Consider the following 18175-nt stretch of genomic DNA (forward strand, 5'->3'; position numbering starts at 1 on the left):
ACTCGGACAGATAAGCTCATTTGTTTGATTCAGTCTGCACTGACCGCAACAACAATCACCAGCTGTTGGACTCGAGCGTACCGAAGGAAGGTAGGATCAGTCCAACAGGGCAGCACAATAATCTCGGTGCCGGTATAATAAACAAAATAAAAAAAGAAAGCAAGATTCTATAGTATCGAACTGTTGGGTGCCGTGATGACAACGACTTCTGGTAAATTATAGTTTGCTTCGATGGGAAGAACCGGATGGCTTTTTGCTCCTGCATTCATAGCTTCGATTGTAGCAAAACAATTTCTGCGCTGAATTAAAATCATATTACCCGTCACCGAGACGGTCGGGGTGACCCGATTACGCCGTTCGAGTACAAGGTATCGGCTTAAATAAGCGATGAAGCGACGCTTACATTCACTAGAAAATTGAAACGGGACTCATTTAAAACCGATGTTTTTTGTGCATCTCGGTGTTTTTGACCCATATAATTTATCGAGATCAGTATACTAAGCTCCCGCAAGATTTGGCTACGCCACCAAATCCAGTAGCGGTACACAGTCAGACTCAGCTATCTGTATACTAGGGTTTCTGGGCGACTTTTTTACAAGGTACCTGTAGGAGGGACTTAAAACAACAGTGATATGAGCACTACCTGAGCACACATCAATCAACAAAGCCGGCAGCCTTTCTAACTTGAATAGCCAGAAAAACGTGTTGTTTTACCTTTATTTCGAACTAAATTCTAATGGTATCTATAGAGTTCTGAATGTGAGCCGCTTTCTTGTTGTTTTTTTTCGAATGCTGAACCTGTTTTAGGCATCTTGAATTTATGGCAGCCCCTGTGAATAGGACACATGATGCCTGTTCTGTTGAGTGATAGTGTATAAGATAATGTAACTATACGTTTGTGAGTTCTTTATATTGCGACCCTATTAAATATTAGATTTCTATTAGTACTCGGATTATTTTTGTAAAGCTACTCGTTAGACATGAAGATTACTGGTCTAGTCAATGATTCGTTTACCTTTCCCTGGTCATTTACGATGAAGCATTTAGAATCTGGCCATATACAGCGTACGTTGACATCGTACGAATTAAATGGTTATCGCTCAGACCATGCTGTAGGAGGCGATACCAGGGCAACGGAGACTGGCGTTGTTGCTGCTCTGGCTGGCGCCACAGTCGTTCCTGTTTCAACATGGCGCAGCTGTGCCGACTGGATCAGATCGAAAAGTGGAGCACGGCCAAGGCGATCGGTATTTGCCACTTCAGCACCAATTCTAACCACTAGTTTTGCTTGAAGTAAAGGTAGCGACACTCGTGCGTGCGTCAAAGATGCTCCAGATTTGGGAAGGGGGAGTTTTTCCCTCACCCTCAAAATTCTTCTGAAAGCTGAACCTCACGCTGGTCACGTTGGGTTTCAGCATCCTCACCTTTTTTTTTCTGTTTCTGGTCGCCATTCTATTGCTGCTGATGCTGTCGCTTCGCTTATACGTATTAGTTATGGCCGGCACGTTACGGCCGGCGTAGCTATTTTTTCAGTGTACAACTCAGAGCGCACTTTTTTTGCTTGGACCCCTTCGTGGGCAGAGCTAAAACCTTATAGAGAAGCACCACTTAACTCATACCGAATTCGCTTTTTAGCAGTAGAAGCCTGTTATACGCATGTGGCTGCTTCTAAATGTACAAGACGTTTCAGTAGTTACGGTGTCTACTAGTGAAATGCGGTGGACGGGACGTGTGCGTTCGTCTGTAAAAAGAATGACAAAACGAACTGATGTGATAACAGGCCTGGTTCAGCAGCAACAATCCGATAATATCCCCGCGTAACACAACGCACATCGTGTCATGCCGCCGATAGCTGACCCACGTTTTTAAGGACCAATGGTTAGTTGATCGTATAGCCGGACCTGTATGACCGGTTGGATGACTGGGCGGTTCCCAGGAGGCTGTGTCGAGACACGTTGGTGATATTGAGACGACGATTTCGGTCACTGAGTTGATGCAGCGCAGTGCTGACGCGCCTTGCGGGTACCCAGAGGGAACAGTCGACATGAGGGAAACAGAAAAATTTCGACAACAACAAACTAAGATTGATCTGCATAGACAGACAGATACGCCGATGGATTCATGGATTAAGCCAACAGACGACCGATCAACTGATAAACTAATCGTATTGTCGAAGAATATCAAGAGGAGGTTATGTTATTCTGAACTAACGTGTTGTTTACCGAGTCTCAGTCGCTGATCTGTGTATAGCGCTACGGATGCGGTATGAGACGCATCAATGGCCGCTGTTACTAGAGTTGTGGTTCCTTCATCTACAGTCAGTCGGGCTGTAAGCCATGTATCTGTGGCCTGAATCTCACAAGTCCATAAATAATAGTAATGCTACTGATACTACTGTGCTCATGAATAAGCAATGCCATACCTTGCCTATGGTAAATTATATAAGGATGGTAGAAGCGGAAACAGAGTTTTCGTTTACACACAACCGATTGTTGAAGACTTCGATGGTACCGGCTGTAGTAACCGACAAAAGGTAACACATTTCGACGCCCGCTGTTTCGATGATGGAGCAATATTGCTGCTTTTACTCGATCAGCTGGATAATGCATATGTTTAAACTTTCATGAGCGACATTCCGTGTGAGTTACAGGCACGGCGGCTGGGGCGATGGCGGTTGGAGGATCCGAGCGGCATTAAAGTGGTGGAACGAAGAATGGAAAAGTTAGCTAAAGAATTTCGCTCGATTTCGTCGAATTCACTTTGAGTTGTATGGAGAAATTCGGGTTACATGTCGTAATCCTGTTTAACGGATCACACTCCATCCACTACTACCACATAGCATGACGTATTCTATGCCGGCATAAAGAGATCGCATATATACTTCGAATAAAGTGAAATTAGGATAACAAAGTATGCTATATAGTTAATAGTCTTATCTCTTAAATACGCTTGGATTGAAAGATAGATACATACGCTACTTCTGTGCTGGTACAAAACGCGCCGTTTTATCAAGTGATAATGAATCGAGTACGATTCTTCGATTTCTCCTCCTTCTATTTCAATTAATAGAATCTGAGATGCGTACGAGCGACCTAGACTCTAGCTTTCTTCTTCTACTGTACAGCTGCAGTATTTTCGAAGTAGGCGAAGGTGCCTGGCAGTCGACGACAAACGCCCATCTAAAGTTGCCAGACGCATTGATTTCATAGTAAACCGAGTGGTCATGTAAAAGTGCTGGACATTACACAGGTCACAAAAATGACGAGCTTTCTCCCCCTCCTCAACATGTTTTGAGTCTGATTCAGGAGGCGTATCTTCCACTTATCTAACTTGTCCATTTTACTGTAACGCTGATAGACCGTCCAGAATCAACTGTTGACGGCGACTGAACTAAGACGCCCCTTCGCCTGCCAAGCCGTGGTGGCATTGTGATATTAATGGAGAGCAACAGATAACGTGATTCCCACTATCGAACTGCGACCGCCTTTTAAAGTTAAGCTCGTTGTCTCGCCAGCCGAAAATGATCGGGGCAGTGATTTTGTACACATCTGTTATTACTATATTGCGCTGTCCGATCTATCAGTTATGTACAATCCCCATGCCTAAGTTTCGTTTGTGCATATGGTTGCTGGAGCTAGTTAAATGAATATCGAATCGAACTATGACTGCTGCTTTTAGTATTGATTGTTTATGAACGATAGCGGCGACGGCGCTGCTGTACTTTAGCCCGCTGTAAACTTTCGTAGCGGGACCGTTAGCGGCGGCGGACCACCGCGAAGGATAAGGCACTTCTATGCCGCTGGCGCTGCGATGGCTGCTGAACACCAACAGACACATGTAATACATTACATGTGTGTTCATCGAGAGGTGATTTAGCGGTAGCAAATAGCGGAGATGAGCGACGTCGCAATACTGAAAGTTGGTGGCGCTGCGGACGTGTGCATTGGCAATAGCAAACATTTCCCTGACGGACTGTAAGGGCTTAACGAGGCCGCTGATGAAAATTTTATAGTTAAACTATCTTTCGTAGATATAGCATTGCTTGAGGAGTCTGTGTTGTACTCTTGCGGAGATCGAAACTAACTGAAAACTATAACCAGCACGTCCGGTAGCTCTTTGTGGCTCTCTGACGATAGGCGGGCTGGTTGTAGTAGTCTAGATGGCACTGGAACCAGCAAAGTGTAAAACTTCTAATAATAGTGATAATATGATGATCGGAAAAAGAATGGTATCAAGACGGTAACGGCACCAGCTAGTTCCACCTGACTGATAGATGGTGCTGCGAACGGAACGATGCTAATAGAAGCCGTCACGCGGACAAATATAATAAAGTGAATTAGGCTATATTTAGAACCGTAGTTGTCAAGTTTATTATTATTATTATAAAATACATATACGGATACAATGTAGCTATCACGAAAGAAGCCACTAGGCAAATGCGGTATTGTAAATAACGAGGCTGCATTAAGCGTCGTAATAGGATCAAAAGCAAGAGCTTTTCTTCTTGTGCTACCAATTTGTGTGCGTGAAATAACGGTGCAGTTATGTAAATGCTTGCCTGTTCACCTGCTGTCTATTATTGCCTGTTGACTACACTGTTATAACTGTCGGTCTGTCGACGGTTGTTTGCTGCAACGCCTATGAATAACAATCCAGTCCGTCGCCTCGGGTCATACGTTGCATTATCGTATAGTTCACCGGAAAACTTTTGTCTCATCACCGCATCGTAAACTATCATACTGTAGAATACATAAAATATCCACGAATATGTCATCGTTAGTAAATAGACTAAACATAGTAAACTTACGATACAGTATAATATAGATACGACTGTTTATCTTTTAGGCACAATTTCAATATTGCCTTTTGTAATGTCATTTAAGTAGTAATGATACTAGTGGCCTAATTCTGCATTTTTCGACCAATAGAAAAATCGAAAATATATGCGTATTAACTACTCTTCCAAAATATCCGTTATATAGCGTCAGAGAGGCTAATCACTGTGCCTATCAGTAAAAACGCTTTCGTATCGAGCTAGCCACATGATCCGTCGCAGTATTAAGATGTAATTATAACTCTCACACACACACACATACATATGTCCATGTATATCAGTGTACTAGCTAAACCTTCGTATCAATAACTTTCTCTCCGTATTTAACTAACTGCTAAGTGGTTAACGTCCCGCGGTACTGTTTTTTGATGCTATGTCTGATCGAATCTTCTAGTAGGGCGCCGGGGGGAAGAATGTTGGAAGAACAAGTAGGTTCTAAAGTCAGACCGCACTACACCAGGTCGGCTTACGACACGTCAACGTTTCAGTTCACCCGATATTATATAGTAAGATCTCTAATATGATCATTTAACCTAGGTACGTTTTCTATGGACGTAATTGTTTACGTAGGGTGTCTTTAGTTTTTTTCTTTTTCGGCGTTTGATTTTGGCTTGTGACAGCTAGTTTGGCCAATTAACCCATTTCAGTTCAATACGTAAATATTGGGAAAATTTAACGATCAAGCACGACTGTAACGGTAGCGTTGCGCCAAAATGGGCCAAAGTAAAATAGCTGCAGGGATTCGCATTTGCCTGAACCTACTACTCTGTGTCTTGCAACGAGGATACGTTTTGTGGGAAAAGGCTTACATAAGCCGCAGCTGGCTGGCTGGCTGGCTGGCTGGCTGACTGGAATCGGTCTCGCACGGAACCGAACAATCTCAAGTCAACATTAAGCGTTGGCAAAGCGTTACAACGCACCAGACGATTACAACACGACGAACAACGGTAGGCACCTGGAGCCTCACAAACGACCGTTCTTTGCAAGCAGTTCTACTTATGTTTACTCAATTTCTGATATCCATCCAAGCAAATATAGATAAATTCACGTAGATTAGCTAACTTCCTGATAACACCTTTATACGTACCTACCAAGTGAACAGTATATGAAAAATCGAATTTCGTCTAGTCTCACCGTTTCCGTTACATAGGCTCACCGTCGAAAGAGTCCGTACGAAGTGTTTTTTTACTTTGCGTCTTCGGATACTATTGGAGACACTGTAGCGTATAAATGGTTGTACAACTTACGCAAACACATGTCTATTCGAGTGAGCTGTCGGACTGGGCGTATGGACCTCGATGCCTGAAGTTCATCTGTCAACTAACATCCAATGAAGCATCGTTAGTGAAACTTAACGCTTCATCCCGCAAAAGCGGGACGTGCTTATGAGGCGCTTCCCCAAAACGTCTAGCTATAGTTTCTTGACCTCCTCTGGACAAAAACAGGTTTACGCGTATTCTGAACGCTAAAGAAACAGCAAATTTTCGGATCGGCCTTTTGAAGCCAGGCTCATGTTCGACAATTCGCTAAATCTAACATATCAGTACGTGGTTGCGGTGTTGTTTTTTGGCCGATAGGATAAGGGCTCTGTCTATGTCGACATCAAAATGAAATGATAGTTAGCGTGACAAAATATTTTCGAGATAATAACTATTATTATTAGTGTAATTATTCTAATTTTTCAAGTGATAAGTGTCTGATGGAGCCGTTAAGTTGTCCCATCCTTAGGTTGACCTGAGTTTTTGTAGTCGTTTTCCATTAAGCACGATTTTCTAATAGGACCTAGCATGGGGCCCACTTTACCGACTGATTTTTTACTTTTCGCGAAACTTCCATGATATATAAACCCATGCAGAACTTGTAAGCGTGGTCTTACTGAGAGTACAGTTACTATTCCACCTTTTCGAGCTTAAATCTAGCTATCCATCACCTAATTTTTCACTGTCGGACACACGTGCTCTGCATAGTCACCGCGTAAATCGATATTTCTTATCTATTCTACTGGTAATCACAAGGGTACTTTACAGAGGCATTACGACCGGGTCTCTGTACGGTGTCACTCTATATCTAAAATTGGCCGCTGATTGATATTCGATAATTTTTGCGAAATGTTTTAATGTATTTTTACACCACTCACGTCCGGGCTACTTGAGAAGGATTCGGGTGTCAATCCGTTATTTTTCGGTGACACGCTTGTCTCTAGCACAGTCTTTTTTATACCCGTAAGTAATATATGCGATTTTTTAAATGTCCATAAAATTTATGGTCAACTGCGATATAGTACCGCGATTAGTACACGAACGATGCCAATTGGAATCGCTTTTACCAAGCTGCAGTACAATATCTGTGTACTTACATGATCTGAGCTAACGATTTTTTTTATTTCGCGATCATTACTTATATTTAAACTTGGGGTTGCCTGCTGTTAATCATACTGCTGGTATTGGGCGGACTCGTTTCAAAAATAAAAAATAGCAATGGCGGATAAAACGCTTAGACGATGACCGGTTGATGGACCACCGAACTGCTACGGGCCATATATTCGTCGTTCTAGACCTCAATTAATTTTCTCCAATTTGGAGTTTATTTGGATCAGACTAGTTTGGCGTAAAAGTTCGGAAACCTTCAACACTACCCTTACGAACAATTCGCACAGGTTGATGGAAATCTCTTTACTTGGTTTTGCGACATAAATAAGTTGATAGGGACGTACCGACTGAACATACATATCCTTTGTTTCGACTTTCGGTGCACGGGTTCCTGCAGGAAAGCAGGTGTCCACGAGCTTTACGATATATATATATTGGTAATTCGAAGTTTTGAACAACAGAAAGCGTGATCAAGTAAGTTTGATTTGAATGTTTGATGTGGCGATAATTCGACAAGACTGGGTGCGCCAGTATCGCTTAACTTATAGTTGCTAAGAAAAAGTTATTCGTTCATTAGCAGGAAGAGTTTCTGTAAATTGTGTATACCAGTATAGACTCTGGTTGGCGCCGTGGTCAAGGCGAACAGCAGTAAGCTCATCTGTCGGAAATGCCGCGCTCGGCACATACGAGAAATGCGGCTCATTTACATGTAGCTTATGATAAGAGATATCAACTCAGTTTAAGTAAACTATTACATCTATATAAACCATTTCCATGTAAAACTCTGCAGAGCCAGATCTAACAGAGACTACCGCAGGGATCAATACTATTATTATAATATTATTTTTATATAATTGTCATTGTTTAAAAGGATAATAAAGATATATGCGAGACAAACGTTTATGTACGACTAAGTCTCTTTCTTTTTACACATTTAAATATGATTTTGCCGGCTCGCTGACATTTTTCATTCGATTGCAGTCACTCTCGATCCATCGACCATAAAATCTGCGACTGAAGAAAACAGTCTCGAATCCATCTTGTGTAGCGAAGCGTTATGGAATCAGCGATAACGAAGCATCATTCTGAAAACAAAGAAAGGGAAAATATTGACAAAATCCAACGAACCGTAAAAGATTAGAAATCGTTGGGACGAAATGTTCTGATACTATCCAGACGCTCAGTGAATGAGCAACAGTAGCGTCAGCCATTGGTAGAGGCAGCCTTGACCCCTGGCTGCCCTGGCGTCTGCGTACCTTTTTCGCATTGGCATTCGGATTGATGATGTCGGATCTTAGTCCGACATTGTATTTGTGATTGTTGATCAAACTGCAAGTCGATGAATGCGGCAGCCACATAGAAATAACTGACAAAAAGCTCTAGTCAGACGAGTGCGGACGACAATGAGAAACAGTTATCCTAGCGGGCATTTCCGTTTTGAACAACGACAGGACACAAACGCCAAATACAGATTAACATTTATTGCCGGCAGCGATTCAAAACTCGTTAACTTTAAATCGACTTTTAACTTAGGCAATGATTTCGGTGAATTAACAAAGTAACTACTCTAAGGCTATGTGTAGCCGACTAGAAAATCGTATGACGCGTTTTAGACAATGTTTTCTATATACAGACCTCTATAAAGCTAAACAGCATTTGCACTGACTGCGCCGGCTTACGCAACGGTCGCACACGTAACACCTATCTACAAAAGCGTCTAATGTTAGACAATGACATTGTCAACTTACCGAACGTAAACATTGTCTTTGCGTTTAGTTTTTATTAGGACTAAAATGTTTCCAACTGACACATGAGACGTGATACCTGTTTATCAGACTTCATTATTGTCGCTAATGAAGCGTCTAATGATAGGAGAGTATGTGTTTTATGGACCGGGTTGTATGCATTTACTATTTCTCTAATGCCCAATATTTGTGATAATCAAAGACTTACTTTCCTGTACAAAGAAAACGTCTAAACGCATCTGTGCCAACGAAGTGACATGTCGAATACTCATATGTTGCTGATCGGACAGAAGCGATTGTGTGACCAATCACCTAAATACCTCCCTCTTTGAGTCGCCGTCCTGGTCTACTCGATTATTTGTGATGGCGAACAATCTCGAGCAGTATATGCGTTAGGGAACAGAAATGAGGAAAAGAACTAACATTGGTTTCGCTTGCTTCCAGGATGCAAAAATAGACTCAGGGAAAACGACGCCTTGGCTGTGAGTAACTCGTCACGTGTGTGAACACAGCTCACCCTCGCAAAATCCGCGGTCATGTCTTTGCTTTCGTCACCAAGTTCTAACTGGTCGCTGCCATCTAGCCGGTATTCAGCCGGCGGCGCTTCAGCTACTGGCAGTTCCACGCTGTCTGCTCTGAGCAGTGGCATATCGCCCACAACGACAACTTCGATCGGATTACGTAGCAAGCCACCTCGATCATCTTTGGCGACGCCAACATCGTATTTCTCGAGCTCAAGCTCAATTGACCTACAATCGCCCACCCGTCGCAAGATGTTGCTAGGTCGCGAAGACGCCTTCGAACGCAGCGGACCTGTCCGACTCACGAGCTACCGAGACCTCAGTGAGTCTCGCGTACCGACGTGGTCAAGTCGGCTGGAACGACTTGAACGTTCAGAGCGTCATGAGAGGGCAGATTCCCTGTCGCGGGGAGTACGCCGACTCTCGATCACCGATTTAAGCACTGCCAACTCGCCATGCCTATCAAGTTCCATGATGTCGACGGCATCACCGATGACCTCAGCGAATCTCGACGTCAACAGCAATCTCACCCTGAAGAAGGGTCATGAACGAAGCCTGTCGGGATGTTCGGCGATCAGCGGTGAGGCTTTGGCGCCCTCTCCAGCCAGCTCAGATTCTGGCTTAGGCTCACGATCAATTACGCCTTCGTCGTCATGCCATTACCGAGCGTTGGGTTCATCCAATTCATCCGTCGACTCGATTGATGTTCCAGTTTGTCCACTTGGTCGGCATCGCCTGCGCAGGGTATCGTCCGTATCAGGAGTAAGTGTATATGACTTTTTAAAACCTTTCAAAGCTTTTCACGTTTTCTCCTTGCTGTCCTGTTCGTGGCCCTATCGTTCCGTGATACGTTAGGGCTGGAGACCTAAATTATTGCAAGTACCCGAAAATTAGAAAGACATATGTTTCAAGTAGATGCTTCTGCCAGCTGACTTGCTTCTACAATGTTCAACATATCCTTGTTACATTCTCAGTTCTATTTTTGCATGGATTAACTAATAATCATATCTTGATATTTAAAACCAATTACGGGGTAGTTTATTTACTTTCAATGACAAATATCTTGCGCTCTTTCACAAGGTATACCCGTTTATAACCGCACCATCAACGTCTGCGATCGACCAATTATTTACAATATTATCTGCTGTTACTACAGTGACCCGCTACTAATAGTATTGATAGAACCATATCATTATTCGAAGTGCAGTAGCAGCTTGTTATGCAATTAATTGAGACCAGGTTCCTATCTTTGCCCTTTGAGCCACTCGTTACCGCCGCAGGCAGTGCTGATGGTTGTGCCATTTTGGCGTCCGTTGTTAATCACAGCCTTAATCGCTAGTACTATTACGATGAGTTCAACATTCGGCAATAGCAGCAGAAGCATCAATGGCCACATTCCCTCATGAGACTTTACCACGCATCTACCGGGATTACCGCATAGAAAAGCATACTAGGTCGATTCGCCAGCGTCACAGCATAGCCGTTCTGTCTCTCTTCTCGTCAATTACTAGTCGTGCCTCCACCCCCTATCTATCGGTATTGCTTGTGAGTACCGATCTCTTGCATCTGTGCATATGTATTTATAAGAGGTTGCGTGTGAGGGTGTGTCTACATGTGAGAATATTGCGCAATTTAGTTGTTTTGTTTATACGTCCGAGGAAAATGACCGTGGAGGAAGGCTGAGAACGACCAAAGCCACTGATAGTGGTAATGTTACTGTTTTTGCAGTTGTTGTCGTCGTTGTTGTGACGTGCAATGTAAAAACGTTTGACACTTACGTTTGAGTATGAGCTGCCGCGTAGAATACATGGGATCCGACGTCCCAAGCGGAAGTGGGGAGGCAATCATTTCGTGCGTGCGATTACTGCCACCCCAGGCATACGTGCTCATCGAGATGGCGCTGGCGACGACGTGGGCGTTAACGATGGCAGCGGTCGGCTCCCAGTATTGCACAACGCTGTGGTTCACAATACTAACTTCAAAATGGCATGTCATCACTTCGACAGCTCCTGTCAGACAGACACCGTCATTTGTGCTATACCCTTAACTCGACGCACACATAAAGCACGGCTACAGGCAAAAACGCCCGCTCTCTATAGCGTTCGCGAGTTTGAAAACTGGAAATTATTCGTCGGTCTATGACACATGTCGGAGTTGTATCGTAGTAGCATCCACCAATGGAGATTAGCTATATTCATGTTCCCGGGGCTTCTCATTAAGGGTTATCAGGTTGGACGACTATAGCTACCCTTATACCCTACGTACGCATATTCGCTCATAGGATATGTAATCGGGACGGCAAGAATGAGTTAGTGACGGAGGGTTATGCACAGGCATAAACATGAACATTTTTCTGTAAATTGTGTTTGCATCTATACGTCGCTGTTTGACCTGCAGTATGCCACATGGTACCGTGTTGTGCCTGTATTAATTAGATATTATGTCATTTGTGGCTATTGGGCGGACCAAGGTGAGAGAGTTGGAGATGACGCGGTTCTTTCAATTTAGTGCAAACGCGTAGGACATTTTACCGCGGGTCTAAGATCTTGTACATGTTCGAAGCAATCCTATTACTATAGCGGTTAGGATTTTGACTCTTGGCCCGCGCTGTTGTTTTGGCCAATTTGAAATAACAGCGCGATCGCTAGGCTAAGTCGACTTGAAAGTTGGTTTGGTAACTGTGGTACCCAGTGAGTCTACTATTATATCTCTCCTTAGAAGGTAAAAGATAGGCCTATAGATTAATAGACAAGCCGTTTCTATCACTTTGATTTTTATTTGTGTGTTCGCGAAAAACTGCATACATTTTCAATTCCTGGGACTCTCTATGGCGTATTGAAACGTACGCGGGTCAAGGCGTTTGTTGCATGATTTTTTTCTTTGTAACTTGTCGAAACATTTCATGATAATAATGCATGTAATAAAATGAGTTCAGGTGCAGTCCACTATATAGTCTTTCTAGTTGATAAGCAAAGCTAGTATTCCGGCGTAGAAACATGATCTCAGTTAACGTGTTTTCCACTAGAACCCCTAACGAGAATATTTCGATAGAAGTTGGTCCTCGGAATTGCCTGGTGTCGCAATGATTCACGATGGCTTGGCGTACATGGCGCCTGGAAAATGTTACGGCATATTGGTAAATGAACACTTGACCAAATGGATTTCGGAGCTACGAAGGACCACCAAGAGCTGTTGCTGCTGCTGCTTCTGCTTTCCGTTATCGGACTGCGATTTTGACAAAAATAGGATCAATAAAACTTTTTCACGCCACATTGACGTCTTTTCCTTCTCAGGGGGCAACGACTAACTCCATGGCGTTTTTCCCGTCTGTCGAAATCGAGGTTGACACAATTGGTAGAGCTATCCGACAGATGGTATAGAGAACCCTAGCGTACCTTCAACCGGCTGTGATTACACGTTTAGTACTTGAGCGGCTGATGCCGATCTTTACACAGATCTGTGCAGGCGCTACATTATAGGTGGCATGCTCATAGTATTGCTTTGCTTTTTCGTGATTGCAAATTTCTTAGCCTTTAGCCAAGGCGGTACTTAGCCAGTTGATTTACAACGGACTGCAAGAAGCTCCTGAATAAAAGTCGCTGTTTTTGGCGTCTTGCTCTGTGGATCATTTGATGGTACTATGACGTTATTGACAACAGATGTTTCGGTTCGAGTTCGTATACTACGTACCAGCCAGCTGCTAGCTTGAATAACAGTTTCCGCCGTTTGCATGTTTTCTCAAAATACGCAAAATGTAATGTAATCTTCTAATAGTCGAAATTTTATTTCTCTGCTGCGATGTACGGCCCCCTCAAATCACCGAATACCAACAGGAAACCGACGACAGTGATTCAGACTAACCTTGTAAGAACGGATCGAGTAAGTGGGCGAATTTGTACCAGATGGTGGCGAATGTCGTTCAGTTGTGGTATATTGTCTTCGAAAAAGTATTTCTTGTTGCCAATGTTAGCATACGTTGTATGAAATTGGCTGTTTAAAAGGTAACATTGTTCGAGGTCTCTACGATGGCTTTATTAGACAAGCCGAGATCAGCACGAGGAACTAAGCACAAATGGGCGAACATCCGGTTAATATTCGATCGCTGTCATGAAAAGATCGCCGCGAAAAAAAGGCGAAAGGAACCGGCGGAAACCCTAAGCAGACGGAAAGCGAAAGGTCGATCGAGTTTCCAAGTTATATAATAAGGTTACGTGACCGCTCCAAGGGTTGTTTCTGCTCGATCGGTTCTGGTGCACTATCAAACCAGTTGACCAAGCGACTACTTTCTAGAAAAACTGAGTAAAAATTGAATTTGAGATTACGGTAGGTAGAGCCTTCTTTTATTAACTACACTTCCCGTGTGGTGCGCGTATGGAACGCTCTGGCTTCCTCGATCAGAAATGCAAATGAAAATACAAGATAGAAATTCATACGCTTCGTTTTCACTGAAAATAAATAGAATCTCGTTGGTGTACGAAGGGCTTAGCCGTCCATTTGAAGTCAAATCATATGATCCAGCTGATTTTAGGTTTTTCTCGTACACAATAGTATCAAAACAGATCACGATCTCGAGGTCAGCAATCGAACGATACGTCAAAATTAATATTTTTTTTTTTTTATCAAAATATCTTCTTCCCAAAACATCTCTTGGTGACGATGCCGCGGTCTTCCATAATCTACAGAAAGGTACCGTCAGTATGGATGGAACTGTTCTTATCTACTGTGAGTGTTTCTGGGATCTGCATTGAGGAGTTGTATGGGAACGTATTAAATTTAAGTTTTTGCAATATCTACCAGTTGCATAGCTGTAAATTACCATTAAAAGTACTAATGAATCACCATTCGCCGGTGAACCTAGCTGGCTTGTTATAGCCATTTTAAGTGTTCGAGGCTGCACAAATTATATGTCAGATTAAAGTAAGATAGATGCATGTATCGTTGTATATGGTACGTCCTCAACAGTAACGATCATAGCATTGCCGCTAATGCGCGTCGCATCGTTATTCCAGGAAAGTTCGTCGGGTATTAGCGTCGGTTCACGAAGCTCCGCACGAAGCCTCGGAAGCGGATCATCGAGCGACACAAATGGAAACGTGGCCTGCCCCGCCGACGTCGTTCGGGGGCTCCGAAATCTGGGAAATTCGTGCTTCATGAACTCTATAATACAGTGTCTTGTGCATACCCAGCTAGCTGACTACTTTCGAGAGACAGGCTACCGTGTGGATATTAATACCAACTCGCCGATGCGAGGTGATCTTGCTCAGGGCAAGTAAATAATCAAACTATTTCTCCAAATAGTCGATCAGAAGATGCCAGTATCAACGGCATTATGGGTCTACTATGCGCTCATGTACATGACCTTAGTGTAATGCAATGTTGAATACATCACAACAGTTCTATTTCACACAAAGTCGGTATGATGGCTGTTGTTGCCAATTTCGTTTGTGTCGGTTACAGCTTTCGCGAGTCTTGTTGTTTCGATATGGAATTCAAAGGAAGGCCCAGCTCTTTCGCCGACGGAGTTCCGATCTCAGATCCAAAAATACGCCCCTCGCTTCATGGGTTACGCACAGCAGGATGCGCAAGAATTCCTGCGTTATCTTCTCCAGGGACTCCATGAAGACATCAACCGGGTTCGAGTACAGCCACGTGGAACCTGCCTTCCCGATATCGACGATACCCTCAGGTAACTAATATTCTACTTCAGAGCTATCTATCTTCACAATTTTCCCAACAGAAAATGTTCGCTGTATTTTACTTGATTCTATTTTCTACTAATGATTTTTTTATTTTACCTATAGTTCGTTCTTGGCAGCTGCTAAGAGCAATTTTCTGAAGTTTGTACAATTTGTAACCAGTAGCAGAAGTTGTACTTATAAGTTGCGTTTCTAACGTGTTCTAATTTCAGTGATCAGGCAAAGGCTGCTGAGTCCTGGCGTCGATACTTACGAATTGACGACTCGCGCATCGTCGACTTGTTTGTCGGCCAATTAAAGTCAACGTTGCAGTGCGCTGTGTGCGGCCACAAGAGCGTCACCTTTGACCCGTTTTGGGACCTTTCATTGCCAATATCCGACTCGCGCTGTTCGGCACATTCGCTGCAGCAGTGTCTCGAGTTGTTTACGAAGGACGAAGTACTCGACGGCGACGAAAAACCGGTCAGTGAAGTAACTGATATCCATTGATTGCGTTCGCTGACGTAGACTCGACGTCTGCATACTGGCTATCGTATTTTTTCAGTCCCGCCACTCAGGATTATTTTTCATAGCGTTACGTTTTAAGAACTCCGCAATAGTAGATAGCATATCACGTTTCCATCTCGACGCAATTTCAGACCTGTGAGGAGTGCAAGAAGCGACAGCGCATGACTAAGCAACTCTCGATATGGAAGTGTCCTAAGATCCTTGTCCTGCACTTAAAGCGCTTCGGTAACTGTGAACGTTACCGCTCCAAGCTCGATACTAATGTCCAGTTTCCTTTAAAAAATCTCGACATCTCGGAGTTCGTTTCCAGTGGTGCGTATGGTTCAACAGTAACTCGATAGATTCGAATTCTCGCATAAGTAAAAACCGAATTCCAATAATGTGTACATGCATCGCCATAAATTCTTGTTGTGTAGCGGTAACCGGAAGAAAATGGAATAGTGTGCTACAGAACAATCTGGAGTTGTTATGCTGGAATGATCTGTGTGACGGTGCCATTTTTCTGATGCGTTGGTGTCCTCAACAGGTGGCGATTCACACAGATCGAAGTATAACCTTATTGCCGTATCGAACCATTCTGGATCAACGCATTCCGGCCACTATACGGCTAGCTGTCTGAACCCTCACAACAGGCAATGGTATTGTTGCAACGATGCCAGGTACGCCTACACGATTTCTGTCGGATTTCTTTTTCGTCTAAATATCTACCTCATTGATTCTCTGGCTCTCTATCACAATTGGATAATTATGAATTTGCATTGTTCGCAAAAGTACACGAACGCCCAGAACGCAGAGGGATCAATCCTATTCAGTTTGTGACTTACTTCTGTCATTATGCACTTTCTTGCAGGGTTTCTGAGATCAACGACAGTTCCGTAGTATCTCCGGAGGCGTATGTGCTCTTCTACGAGTTGGACGGCAGCACATTCAGCCGCCTGTAGATAGATGTATTGTAGATGTAGATGATAAATACGTCCCTTTGGGGCCTCTTCGCTACGCACAGTCTCTTTGCACGTCCGTGCAAGGCCCGCTATCTTCGCCTTCTCGCAATGCAATCAATGAGCTAAATTCGAGCCACATTATCATACGAATGATGTAGCCGCTGCATTTTAACGAACAACAGCTAGTTTCTGTCTAGACAGTGATGTCGGAAGTTACGTTACCGACGCCTTTGAGTAATTAAGCAGAATGCAGCTTCTCCGTTCGTGCATAAAGAACACACATAGACGTGCGGATTAGCAAGTAACAGTCCATGTATCGTCGCTAATGGATGTGACCGATTTGACAGCGCGGGGCGCTTTATACGATATTTACAGCGAGCCTCTGAAATGCAGAGGCAACCAGAGCTGGCGACTGAACTAATCGAGATTCCAGGAGACCTTGTCGCAGAAGGCCTATCATTTGTTGGAAGTGAGATGCTACGATGCTGGCAGCCGTTGAAGAATCTAGTCTGGCGCTTGTGTTCATTCAAAGCAGCTTATCGACGTTTTTAGTATACGAGGAGGCAATAGGAACTACATTGATAGAATGATAATCTATTTACATGTGCTTTTGGGAGCCAGATCCCGAAGCAATGACCCGCAATTAATAGGGATACGGCAGTTACTGGAGTACCTGACGCAGAGCGGCTCAGGAAAGAGAGCGAGATAATACTGTACAGTAAATAAAGTTCTCAAGCAAAATTTGCTAGAAAAAAAAATATAATCTTAGTCAGTTTCACCATGTGCAGACTTTGTTGCCTTGGCTACGTATTATTCCGTCAAATAGGTCTCAGTCATATCCAAATTTCATGGTTTTTTTACTTTTAATAGAATCTATAATGACTTCAAAATTACCCTATCATATCTGCCTTTTGACAGTAGACAGAAAAAAAACAAAACCTTATATGTTAGAATGCATCCAGTTGAGTAATTATTCTTTAGGTATGGAGAACCACTTTCTTACCGATTTACCCTAAGCAATACTCGTGCAATAAACATCACTGATGATAAAGATGAAAAATATTCCTCTGATACAAAACAGAAATGCTTTTACAGTAATGCGTGCAATTTCAAAGCTGTGTTTGACTCACTATCGAGTTTGATTATTGTTGCCCCTTTCGAAGGACGCCTGAATCTGGGTAAACGATGGGCATGTGACAACTTGATAACATAGCTGCAGATAGAACAAAGACCCTTTCGTTAGACAAAACGATAGATAGACAATATTGGACAGCTAGGAGACAATGAAGAACCGAAGTTAGGAGAGCAAGGAGACAAAAACCGCGCCATAAACTTATATCTAATAACATCAATTGTAAAGGACGCCGACAAATTACAACTAATATTAATCATAGCAATACATACATACACAAACTATAATAATTATAATTATAAGGATTATTATAACAGTTATTATATAAGGTTATAGGGCATCGTCTTCGATGATGAGATCAGTTGCAATCGACCACCGTAGTAGAAATGGCGGTCACCCTGTCGAATACTGTACATAATTTGTGTTTATA

At 43.2% G+C, this 18175-nt stretch overlaps 1 protein-coding gene and 1 long non-coding RNA gene across 4 annotated transcripts; one reads left to right on the forward strand and one right to left on the reverse strand.

Moving 5' to 3' along the window:
- Window positions 1–3113: 3113 nt before the first annotated feature.
- On the reverse strand, window positions 3114–14130 carry LOC147754024 (uncharacterized). Of its 2 annotated transcripts, none has more exons than XR_015314114.1 (3): window positions 11248–14130; window positions 5969–8288; window positions 3114–4739 (listed from the first exon to the last, which is right to left on the reverse strand). It is a non-coding gene; the product is annotated as an uncharacterized LOC147754024 (long non-coding RNA). The 2 variants fall into 2 exon arrangements; XR_015314128.1 differs by lacking the exon at window positions 11248–14130 and adding an exon at window positions 8952–9244.
- LOC111267631 (ubiquitin carboxyl-terminal hydrolase 2) lies at window positions 9398–17570 on the forward strand. 2 transcript variants are annotated; one of them, XM_022846011.2, is made up of 7 exons: window positions 9398–10231; window positions 14479–14734; window positions 14927–15155; window positions 15378–15627; window positions 15804–15984; window positions 16199–16331; window positions 16523–17570. In XM_022846011.2, the coding sequence occupies exons 1-7, from the start codon at window positions 9485–9487 to the stop codon at window positions 16611–16613; spliced, it is 1887 nt and encodes a 628-aa protein (XP_022701746.1). In that variant the 5' UTR covers window positions 9398–9484; the 3' UTR covers window positions 16614–17570. The 2 variants fall into 2 exon arrangements, with proteins under 2 accessions (XP_022701746.1, XP_022701826.1); XM_022846091.2 differs by having other exon boundaries at window positions 14479–14719.
- Window positions 17571–18175: the final 605 nt, after the last annotated feature.

This window comes from Varroa jacobsoni, unplaced genomic scaffold (assembly GCF_002532875.2).
Source record: "Varroa jacobsoni isolate VJ856 unplaced genomic scaffold, vjacob_1.0 scaffold_13, whole genome shotgun sequence".
Lineage (NCBI taxonomy): Eukaryota > Metazoa > Arthropoda > Arachnida > Mesostigmata > Varroidae > Varroa > Varroa jacobsoni.